The following is an 11,807-nucleotide window of genomic DNA, read 5'->3' as shown; positions in this document are numbered from 1 at the left end:
GAAGGAGCCATCTGACATCAGTACTGGGTGCAGGGACTCTTGCATGCACCCAGACACCAGCAGAGAAAAGGCATAATTGTGAAATGAGCAGAGCTGTGACCAGTGGTTATGGTGCATGTGTGTGATCCAGGGATTTTACCAGAGGGAAAAATCCACACTCCCCACTGACTTTCAGTCTGGTTGGGAGGATCGACAGGGAGCTGGGCAGCCCCATAAGACTATGAGGTGCCCCCAGCCTGTCATTATATCAGAGGCTCTGGGGATCAAACCACCTAGACATAACATGCACAGGCAGCTGCCTCCAGGAATGTCTTAGTGTTTCTCTAGACAGAAAAGGCTAGCAGGGTGGAGCAGATCCACTGCATCCCGTGACTGTGGGATCCCTGTGTGCTGAGACTATAGGAATTCTGTGACTGTTTGAGAGGGTGCAGGGTAAAGCTGGGTCTCTAGGACATCACTTTGTGTGGCTCCACATGCTCAGAGCTCCCTGATTGCCTGGGGTGGGTCACTGAGCAGGATACATGTTCACACTGAGGACTGCACAAATCCTTTGTGCAGTTCATGTAGAAGCACAGGTGAGTGTTGTACCCACTGAGGAATAACACCCAGATATTGATCACTTTGGAAGAGAGGAGATGAGGGTGTGATTATGCCAACAGAGGTAAATATACCCTCCTTTTTGTTAACAAGAGGAGATCTACCATGCTTAACTTGGGTGTCACTCGGTATACTTGTCACACCCTGGAGTACTGGCCTGAACTCCCTGGCCACACCCAGCAAACACTCCAGGGTATTCACTGAAAGAGCAGACACTCCACTAAGCCACAGAGGTATATTTTTCAAAGATAAAAGAGAAAAAAAAAAAGTATTTCCACAAATGCCTAAAAATAAATGCAGAAATTAAAGAAACAAGAATACAGAAGACAACATGAGTCCCCCAAAGGAACACAACACTTCAATATTAGAATGTGAACACGAAGAGATTTATTAAACACCTGAAATACAATTCAAAAGATTAATCATAGGATTACTCAGAAGCAAATGAGAACCAAATTCATGAATTAAAGAAATTCATATATGACACAAATGAGTAACTTGCCTATGAAATTCAGATTTTGAAGAGAAATCAAAAAGAAATATTAGAAATGAAGAATTCAATATGTCAAAAAATACAGTGTGGAGCCTTAACAATAGACTTAGTAGGTCAGAAGAAAGAATATCTTAGCTAGAAGACAAATCTTTGGAACTTTCTTAGTCATACCAAAAAAGAAGAAGAAATTAGAAAAATTAAAAACAGTGTTGGAGATTTATGGGATATTATCAAATGACCCAACATATGGGTCATAAGAGTTCCTGAAGGTGTGAAAAGAGAATGGATTAGAAGGCCTATTTAGTAATATAGTTATAGAAAACTTTCCAATTTGGAGAAAGAACAGGATCCAAGTAGAAGAAGTACATAGAACTCCTCATAGAAATGACCAGAAAAGAGCTTCACCACAACACATTGTAGTCAAACTTTCAAACGTAAAATATGAAGAAAAGATTCTAAATATTCAAGAGAGAAATGCCAGATTCCTTTCAGAGGATCTCCAATTAAACTCACAACTGACTGCTCATCAGAAACCTTACAGGTTAGGAGAGAATGGAGAGAAATAGTCCAAGTCTCAAGGGAAAAAAAACTGTAAACCCAGAATACTGTACCCTGCAAAGCTCTCATTTATGAATGAAGGTGAATCAAAGACATTCAACAAGAAGCAGAAATTAAAAGAATTTGTCACCACGCGTTGAGCTTTATGAAAAATGCAAATCAAAGCCACAATCAGGTTTCACCTCATCCCATTTAGAAAGGTTCTCCTACAGAACTCAATAAAGAATAAATGCTGTGAGGATGTAGGAAAAAAGGGACCTTAATCCACTGTTGGTGGGAATGTAAACTGGTACAACCACTGTGGAAGGCAGTATGGAGAATCTTCCGAAAGCTGAAAATAGATCTACCTTATGACCCAGCCATCCCACCCCTGGGAATTTACACAAATGCAATGAAATCAGCATGTGAGAGAGTGATCTCTATCCCCCCAGGTTTATTGCAGTTCAATTCACAACAACTAAAATATGGAATCAACCCAGATGTCCATCTACTTAAGATTAAAGAAATTATGGTACATATACACTATTGAATACTACAGGGTCGTTAAAAAAAAAAAAAAAAAAAAACCCTGCCTTTTCACAACAAAATGGATGCAACTAGAAATCATTATACTTAGTGAAATAAGCCAGTCCAAAAAATAAATAAATAAATAAATAAAGACAAATACCATACATTTTCCCTGATCTATGGTAACCAATAGAGTACCTAAAAGGAAATCCATAGGAGTAAAATTGCTATTTGATGTTTGTTTACAGCCCTTGTCTCGACTGTTAAGGAACAGTATTTTTTTTTCTCCATATTATTTGTTAAACTTTTTGCTTAGTTTAGGGTTAACCTTATGAGTATAAAGTTAACTGAAAATAGATCTTAAGAATTAAGAATGGGATTAGAAGAGGGAAGAGGAAAAAGTGTGGGAGCGTGGGCAGGAGGGAGGGTAAGATAGGAAGTATCACTATGTTCCTGAATCTGTATATAGGAAATACATGAAATTTGTATACCTTAAATAAAATTTGAAAAAGATACATGCTATTTTAATTTAGCCATTATTTATCTGAGTTTTTTTGGGGGGAAGGGTGTGTGTCTAATTCTATTAAAAATTATCACAATCAAAAGCTTGTTTAACTACCACTATCTAGAAACAAAATTCTTTCATTTCCACAAACTTCCCCATGCTACATCTTTATAGTAATATGCTACCTATGACTCTGCCCACCACCAGTCTGTTCCTCACAACTATACATTTGGCATTTCAAGAACACTCTATCAAATGGACCATATCTTTTGGATATTTTTGAGATTAAATTTCATGTATGCAAAATAACACGAGATTCATTGAAGTTATTACATGAACCAATACCCTATTCTATTTGCTCCGTTTTTTTATTGTATGACTACATTAAATCTTATTTATCCATTCACATGATGAAGTTCAATTGAGTTGAGTTGTATTGTCATAAAAAACAAAGCTTCCAAAAAGTAGCATATACATGCAATTGGATACTACTAAGCTTTATCAAGGAATTAAATTATAATACATCCTATAACATGAATGAACATTGAAGTTATTCTGGTGAAATAAGCCAGACACAAAATGTCAATGACTACAAGATTATATTTACATGAGGTAACTAGAATAATTACACTCCCCCCCCCCCCTTTTTTTTTTGACAAGCAGAGTGGACAGTGAGAGAGTGAGATAGAGAGAAAGGTCTTCTTTTTGCTGTTGGTTCACCCTCCAATGGCCGCCGTGGCCGGCGCGCTGCTGCCGGCGCACCGCGCTGATTCGATGGCAGGAGCCAGGTACTTATCCTGGTCTCCCATGGGGTGCAGGGCCCAAGCACTTGGGCCATCCTCCACTGCACTCCCGGGCCACAGCAGAGAGCTGACCTGGAAGAGGGGCAACCGGGACAGAATCCGGCACCCCGACTGGGACTAGAACCTGGTGTGCTGGTGCCGCAAGGTGGAGGATTAGCCTAGTGAGCCGCGGCACTGGCCTTAATTACACTTATAAACGCACAAAGTGTAACTAACGGTAGTTACCAGTAGCAGGAAGGAGGGGGAAAGGGCAGTTATTATTTAATAGATTTTAGCTCAGAACAGTGAGAAGTTTCAGGAGATAGTGGCAATTGTTGTATGTCCTTTATGTCACAAGACTGTATACATAATAATGGCCAAAATTATAAATTTCATGTTTTATATATTTTACAACAAAATAATAGTAAAATAAATATATAGCTATCATAAGTATGGTATATGTCGTATAAAGGAAAATAATGCAAACTAAAAGAATACAGTGTATCTAGGTGGGGCTATTTTAGGTAGTCATGAAGACAGATTTCTCTGAAACTGGAGTATCTGAATGGAAGAGAAGCAGTCAGTCAATGATGCACTGAGGCAGTAGCAGTCTTAGTCTGTTAACAGTAACCAGAGTTGTGTGTCCACATGTTCATGCCTGTATGTACAGCAGGTGTACACAAGTGTATGTGCATTTATGGGTAGATAATTCTCTATTGGATATAAGAATCAAGGATTTCAACATGACTAACCAGCAAAAACCACTTACGGTATCCCAGAGATGAGAGTGACCAAAATAGATGGCAACTAAAGGAGGGATCATGTTTGTATTAAAGCAGACAGCCACTTAGCATTGCACTGGAGGCCTCTGGGGAACGCTCCTATGAAAAGTTCTACATAATTATGAAAGGAGTTATTTATTAACCTAGGGTTGAAGGCCAAACCAGAGCTATTCCAGTTTGCAAAGTTTATTTGGCTCTATATTGCTAAATCCAGTCGCCTCCCTAACTCTAAGGCATCTGCTGGAGGGACAGCTTCCTTCTCACTGAATCCCTGCTCAGCGGAAACCCTAGTAAGTCATTTCTGGTAAATGGGTTTGCATCCCTCGGTCTAGTGTCTGGAGGCTTGACTTGGTCGTGGAGGCCTGAAAGGAGGCTTTCTATGGGTGGGAGAAGGGGAGTGGTAGACAAAATCATGCTGAAGGTGTCTCTCTGCTTGTGCTGACACACCTATGACTTTCCTCCACTACCTGAGTAATGGCAAAGGAGACTGCCTTCATTTGCAAAGGGTTACACAGAGGACTACGTAGATGGGGATAGGATGCTGGAACAGCAGAAGGAAAGATTTTGAAGGTCAGGTGAAATGTTGAGATTGAGAAATTGGAGGGAGATATGAGTAGGTTGTCTAATTACCAGTGATTTTGACTCACAAATACAAGGAATTCCTGCCATGAAGTAGAAAGAGGCTTCACATCCCACCAGGGCCAACGTATTGATAACTTCCAAGAATGAATATTCCCTCTAGCAAACCCATCTTCCTGTGGGAATAAGACACCAATAGGAAAAAAAACTCGAGTTATTTCCGGGAATGGTCAGTGACTAGTAGATGGCCTGATCTGAAGTCAGGACATGGGGAATTCCTCTCTGTTCCTCTCTGGATTGTCAGAACACAGTTTAGTGCTTGCCCCCAAATAAGTTATGGGAAACCAGCCACGAAGATAAATCATCTAGCAATTTATAAAAATGGGATGCAGGCTGTTTATGGACCCCAAAGGGGAGGTGAGGGGAGAGAGAGGGAGCCCTTGCAGAAACCGAGATTTCCATTCATTCCACTCCTTAAGGCAACAGGCACAGGTGAGCTGGTCGTATGTAGTACATTTGCTGTCACTAACATTAAGAGGTATATTCACAACTTTCCAGCAGCAACACAAGATCCCTGAGCTCTGATGACGGCCTCTCTAGGGTTCCCACTACATGTTGTTATAAATACTTTTGTTCAAGTACTAATTTCACAATGTCCCAAGGAATATTTACATTTCCAAATCTCCATTCCAAAGGCTAGGAATTGGTCACCCATTTCCACATTGCCAGTGTCCAGTTACAGGTCAGAGGCCATGCTTGGTAAATATGTGCTGATTAACTGAAGAAGATGCAATCGTCTCTCTTGACTTTCCCCATCCCAAGGTGAGCATCATGTTCCTGCTTCCATCGCTCCCTCTTCTTCTCCTGAGTGTGATAGCAGCATCTTATTCAGAAGCCATAACCCATGAGGACAGTGCAAACAACTGCCCAACAATTGCCTGTTATTCTCCAGGCATGAATGGCTTCCCAGGAAAAGACGGACGTGATGGCTCAAAGGGAGAAAAGGGAGAACCAGGTACAGACTGTGTGATTCTGTCTCTGAAATTCTTTCCTTACCAAAGGAAACTGCCTTGGGATATGAGGATAATCTCTATTTAAGTAGACTGTATTCTTTCAACTACATACAAGGATACTTCAAAACATTCAGGGAAAATGGAATTTAAAAATATGTGTATTGGGGTGACAAAAATTTTGAAATCCATGCATTTTTTTTATGACAAACATTTTCCCTGAACATTTTTGAAAACCTCTCATATTATAATTGAAAACAGAGATGCACTCTCCCTTCTCTGGATTTCCAGATTTCTCTACAAAAGTTTGTGACCACCCTGGAAAGTGACCCTCAGGGCAGGTCATTCCATTGGCCACAGAAGGATTTCTTTTCCTTCTCTGGCTCCTTGGAGTAGTGGTCCAGAAAGGTTGGCCCATTTCAATGTTTCCTTCTGCAAATCCTTGGAGAAATCTAGCAAGGGTATGGATACCAAATCATGACTCTCATCTTCCAACAGGTGAAGGGCTCAGAGGCTTGCAGGGCCCTCCTGGAAAGATGGGGCCTCCAGGAAACCCAGGTCCTCCTGGGTTACCTGGAAAAACTGGCCAAAAAGGAGACCCTGGAGAAATTCGAGGTAAGGAACTTGTCCTAGCAAGGTCTGAGCTAAGGGCCCCCAGAATTCTTGACTACCAAAAAGCAGATTCCACTTTTCCTTATTCTTCAAAGAAAAGTTCCTAACTCTGTTTCCTGATCCAGGACCCTCCTAGGTTAGAGACTTAAGATACGCTTGTTGGTACTTGAGTATAAATATATAAAACTTTCAAAGCCATTCTCTCCCTATTATGCCCTGGAGAAGGTGGGGCCAGGTTTTATTTCAGCTGACATGATCCAACATAAAGACCTGGTTCCAGAGGGACAAAACTGGCTAAGTGTGAGCTTTCTGTGCCTCTTTTCATAAAAGCATATGCTCATGGGATGTTGGTTATATTTCACTCCATAAGAAGTCAATCTCAGGCCGGCGCCGTGGCTCACTAGGCTAATCCTCTGCCTGCGGCGCCAGCAGCCCCGGTTCTAGTCCCAGTCGGGGTGCCGGATTCTGTCTCAGTTGCTTCTCTTCCAGTCCAGCTCTCTGCCGTGGCCCAGGAAGGCAGTGGAGGATGGCCCAAGTGCTTGGGCCCTGCACTCGCATGGGAGACCAGGAGAAGCACCTGGCTCCTGGCATCAGATCGGTGTTGTGCGCCAGCCGTAGCGGCCATTTGGGGGTGAACCAATGGAAGGAAGACCTTTCTCTCTGTCTCTCACTGTCTAACTCTGCCTGTCAAAAAAAAATGAAATCAATCTCAAAATTAGTAGTTTAAAAACACAACCATTTATTTCAATCACAGTTTTGTGAGTCAAGGAATGACTCTGCTGTGATCATGTGACTGTGGTCAACTGAGGACAGTGGTGTCCATCATATAGCTGGTTTCTGTTTGGATGTTAGCTAGAGTGATGAAGGCAATTGAGGAACAGGTCTCTCGTCATGCAACAGGCTAGCCATGGCTTGTTCACATAGCATTGATCTTAAAATTCATAGAGTAGAAAGAAAAGAAGCTTCAAGGCCTCCTTACATCTCAAAATACATAGATTGTACTTTATATCATATTATATTCACTAAAAATATTTTCAAAAACCCAGCCCAAATTAAAGGAGTTGGAAAATAAATTCTATTTATTAAGGAGAGAAGCTATACCATATTATGCCATTTTTGTCATCTGGTACACCTAATTTTCCTCATAGCCTGTCTACTTGGATAATGGGAAACTTACACACACACACACACACAAAAAAAAAAACTTGTTTTTTGACTAACAGAACAAATTTCACAAAACAAACAAAAAACCAAAAAATAATAATAAAATATCCCCTAAGAAAAAACTTGTAATCTTTTCAGTCAATATTCACCAGCTCATAATAATTGCAAAAGACATTTCTTTTTAGCCTTGATGGAGCAATTTATTTGGAAAATTGATAATTGTGAACAACATGCTCTACGGACGCCTATCTTGCTAAGTAATCAGAGTGTTTTTATGCATGTGTATGTTGTACACATATTCATACACTGCATTTGGATACAGGTAAGAAATGAAGAAAGATGTTTTAGACTTACTGGAGATAGATTTTTATAAGACTTATTGTAATTATTTGAAAGGCAGAGTAACAAAGAGAGAGAGAGATCAATCTTCCATTCACTGGTTCACTCCAAATGTCCACAATGGCCAAGCTGAAATAAGGAGCCTGGAACTCAATCCAGGTCTCTCATGTGGGTGACGGGCCCAAGCATTTGGAGAATCTTCTACTATTTTCCAAGGTACATTAGCAGAGAGATGGATTGGAATCTGAGCAACTGGGTACCAAACCAATGTTCTAATATGGGATGCCAGTATCATTCCATATTATGATTAACCTGCCTGACCACAATGCCAGCCCCAGAAACAGAAATTTCTGTTTTTTTGATTTTTAGTGTTTTTCATATTCCTTTAGGGTGTAAATATCATCATAAGGAGATTTTTTTTTCAGTTTGAAAAAGATATTCCTCCCTGTATGCATGGCTTTGAGATCCTTCTTAACAATGTTCCTTTACTCTTTTTAAATATCCTAGAATGCGATACCAGTGTGGCTGATTCTGAAAGAGGAGCTCTGCGAGCAGAATTAGAGAAAATCAAAAAGTGTAAGCTTGCTTTCTTTTTCTTCATTGAGCTTGAAGTTTGGAAATGGTAGAAAACAATAAATATTTATTGAATACATATCATTTTCTAGATAGGCCTTCTTCATAATCTGATCTCATAAAAATCATTTAGTAGAAATAGTGGCAAAGGAAAGATAAATGACTTGTTCAAATGCACTAGCTAACAAATGTGAAAGTCAGCTTCAAACTGACATCACTTTGAATACAAAGACTCTGATCCTTTATCCTCTGTTTACTGCCCACTTAATATGAGACCTATTCCCCTCTACTATGCTGCTGTTGAGAACTGGTGATGGGGCCCAAAATTTGCTAGTGACCTGGGGAAAATATATTCAAATAACTTTATTTAGTTTCAAGTTAATAATGTGGTAGAATCCAGAATTCCAAAGTGTATGTCCTAGAACTTTTATCCAGATGGACGAATGTCTTTGGGTCAGTATGTCTCTTCACATTAAGGTTCAAATACTTAAACAAAAATAGGACAACAATTAAATTTGAATTTCAGGTTGAAAAAAAAAAAGATTTTTTTTGAGTACAAGTATGTTCCAAAACTTGGACAGGGGTTTATATGAATACTAAATTTCATTGTTTATCTGAAATTCAAATTTAAGTGGACATAATTGTGTTTTATCTGGCCACAGTATTCTAGAAGCCTTTATACAGAATAATACTTTGAGCTAACATCACCTTATTTTCTTTTCTTCACACTTTAGGGCTGTTCTTCTCTTTGGGCAAAAAAGTTGGGAAGAAATTCTTCTTGAACAATCATAGAAAGATGAGCTTTAGTGAAGTAGAAGCTCTGTGTGCCCAATTCCAGGCCTCCGTGGCCATCCCCAATAATGCTAAAGAGAACAGTGCCATCCAGAGCCTGATCAATGACAACACCTTCCTAGGAATTACAGATAAGGCAACAGAAGGCCACTTTGTGGATCTGAAAGGAAGGGAACTGAGCTACCAAAACTGGAATGAGCATGAGCCCAATGATGCTGGCGATGGGGAAGACTGTACAGTGATCATGCCAAATGGCAAGTGGAATGATGTGCCCTGCTCCTCCTCCTATTTTGCAGTCTGTGAGTTCTCTGCCTGAAGGAACTTGTCAACCCTCAGAACACCCCACCCCTATCCCTTTACTATACCACACAGGCCAAAAATCTACCTTGCAAATAAATTCTGTCAATATCTTTGTATTCAGTGCTGGGTCCCTCTTTCATGAGGAATTGGAGAAAATTAGGAGAATAGATTAAATGAATGAGAGAAGGAAGTGAAAAGCAAGGTGAGGAGGTTGACAGTGATCCAAGAAGAGTTTCTGGTTGAGCCCCAATCACTAATGATCACTAACACAACAACACAGTAATAGTAATAGTAATAGTAGTAGTAATTTAATTAGCCTATAATACTTGTATTTGAGTAGTGTTAACTTGCTAACATATAAAAATTAAATAGATTAATTTTTCCATTTGCTACAAGAAACTGCACCTGTTGGGACTCCCTTTCTGATAGGATAGGGGACTTCTCCAGTGACATCACCCCAAACTAACACTATAACTTTTAAGCCAATCTCAGATATTAAGAGAATCTGCTGGGACTGGAGCTGTGTCATAGTAGGTTAAACCTCTGCCTGTGGCGCTGGCATTGTTATGGGTGCCAGTTTATGTTCCGGCTGCTCCTCTTCTGATCAAGTTCTTTTTTATGGCCTGGGAAAGCAGTGGAAGACGGCCCAAGTGCTTAGGCCCCTGCACCCATGTGGGAGACTGGAAGAAGCTCCTGACTCCTGGCTTCAGATTGGCTCAGCTCCAGCTGCTATGGCCATCTGGGGAGTGAAACAGCGGATAGAAGACCTCTCTCTCTGTATCTCCCTCTGTTTGCAATTCTACCTCTCAAATAAATAAATAAAATGTTTTAAAAAAGAGCATCTGTTTTGTAGTTGAAACCTTTTTTAAAAAAATAGATTTATTTATTTACTTGAAAGTCAGAGTTACACAGAGAGAGAAGGAGAGACAGCGGTTTTACTGGCTATGCCACAGCACTGGCCCTGAAACTTTTTTCTTTAATGAGATATTAAATTATTTAAAGATCCCAAGTCTCAAGTAAAAAGATTGAGTTCTCACAAAGATAACCAACTATGTAGTCATTTTCTAGATCACAATCCAGGCTATTTCTAGTATCTTAGCATTCCCTTTGTTATTCCCCCTTGTTGATTTTTCCCCAAAATAAACACTACTTTGAACACTGTGTTCATACATTGATTTTTGTCTATTGATGAATTTAAAGTTGGAATCGAAGTGTTTGTACTGTTTTATGTATTGCTTTTTTCACACAAGATCAAGTCTGTAAAATTCATTCATGTTGTTGCATGTAGCAGTTTATCCCCTTCCATTGCTATATAGATTTCTCTCATTAATATACTTCAGTTTACTCATGTTATTGATAACAGGCACTTGGGCAGCTTACAATTTGTGACCATTAACCAAAAAACTCAAACATTTCTTGTCTTTGGAAGATGTGGTGCATTAACTTCTTGTAGCTATTTACCAAGAAAACGATTTGTTATGTCACGGGAAAAGTACATGCTTACCTTAAATATTTATGGTCCATTTTCTGAGGTAGTCATATAATTTACCCTCCTATCAGCAAGTGTATCACCTGAATAATTTCTCCCCAGGACCACCACCAGCAGAAACTTCTCTAAAGGCTGTCTCTAGGTTCTGAGGTAACCTCATCCACCCCTCTTTTAGGATTTATTAAGTCACACTGTCATGGAGAGATGAAGAATGTCTTCATCTCATTAGCACTGGAATTCTGCCATTCCTAGAGATCCTTAACCAAATGATTATTTTCTGTGCCCTTTACCAGTTTTGTTCTACTCTTGTGTGCTTCCAAGATGTAGTTATCTTGATAGTATTCCCTGAAATGCTGGGCCTTCTTATGCTAATGCTCAACTCTAGCTCCTCAATAATAAAATCCCCACTTATATGCCAGAAGGTCTACATCCATCTGATGCCTGTAATCTGTTAATTTCAATCTCCACTCTGAGCCAGGAGTGACCTCTCCCCCCAGTACTTCTTTTTTTAAAAAGATTTATTTGTATATTTGAAAGGCAGATTTATTTACTTATTTGAAAGAGAAAAAAAGAGAGAAAGACAGAGAGAGAGAGAGAGAGAGAGAGAGAGAGGTCTTCCATCTGTTAGTTCACTCCCCCAAATGGCTGCAATGGTTGGAGCTAGGACAATCCAAACCAGGAGCCTGGAGCTTCTTCTGGGTCTCCCCCACAGATGCAAAAGCCCA

At 39.9% G+C, this 11,807-nt stretch overlaps 1 protein-coding gene across 2 annotated transcripts; it reads left to right on the top strand.

Annotated features, from left to right (window-relative positions):
* The first annotated feature begins 4,436 nt into the window (after window positions 1-4,436).
* MBL2 (mannose binding lectin 2) lies at window positions 4,437-10,768 on the top strand. 2 transcript variants are annotated; one of them, XM_002718365.6, is made up of 5 exons: window positions 4,437-4,514; window positions 5,626-5,818; window positions 6,312-6,428; window positions 8,436-8,504; window positions 9,236-10,768. In XM_002718365.6, exons 2-5 carry the CDS (start codon window positions 5,635-5,637, stop codon window positions 9,607-9,609), a joined length of 744 nt encoding a protein of 247 aa, XP_002718411.1. In that variant the 5' UTR covers window positions 4,437-4,514; window positions 5,626-5,634; the 3' UTR covers window positions 9,610-10,768. The 2 variants fall into 2 exon arrangements, with proteins under 2 accessions (XP_002718411.1, XP_008268344.1); XM_008270122.5 differs by having other exon boundaries at window positions 5,591-5,818.
* Window positions 10,769-11,807: the final 1,039 nt, after the last annotated feature.

Source organism: Oryctolagus cuniculus, chromosome 15 (genome assembly GCF_051225735.1).
Source record: "Oryctolagus cuniculus isolate XC-2025 breed Fujian yellow rabbit chromosome 15, ASM5122573v1, whole genome shotgun sequence".
NCBI classification, from domain to species: Eukaryota; Metazoa; Chordata; class Mammalia; order Lagomorpha; family Leporidae; genus Oryctolagus; species Oryctolagus cuniculus.
This window is presented reverse-complemented; position numbering and strand designations above follow the sequence as displayed.

Coding starts and splice junctions, on each gene's coding strand:
- MBL2 (XM_002718365.6), top strand. CDS start 5,635: ATGTTCCTGCTTCCATCGCTCCCTCTTCTTCTCCTGAGTGTGATAGCA. Junction 5,819..6,311: donor GGGAGAAAAGGGAGAACCAG/GTACAGACTGTG, acceptor ATCTTCCAACAG/GTGAAGGGCTCAGAGGCTTG. Junction 6,429..8,435: donor AGACCCTGGAGAAATTCGAG/GTAAGGAACTTG, acceptor TAAATATCCTAG/AATGCGATACCAGTGTGGCT.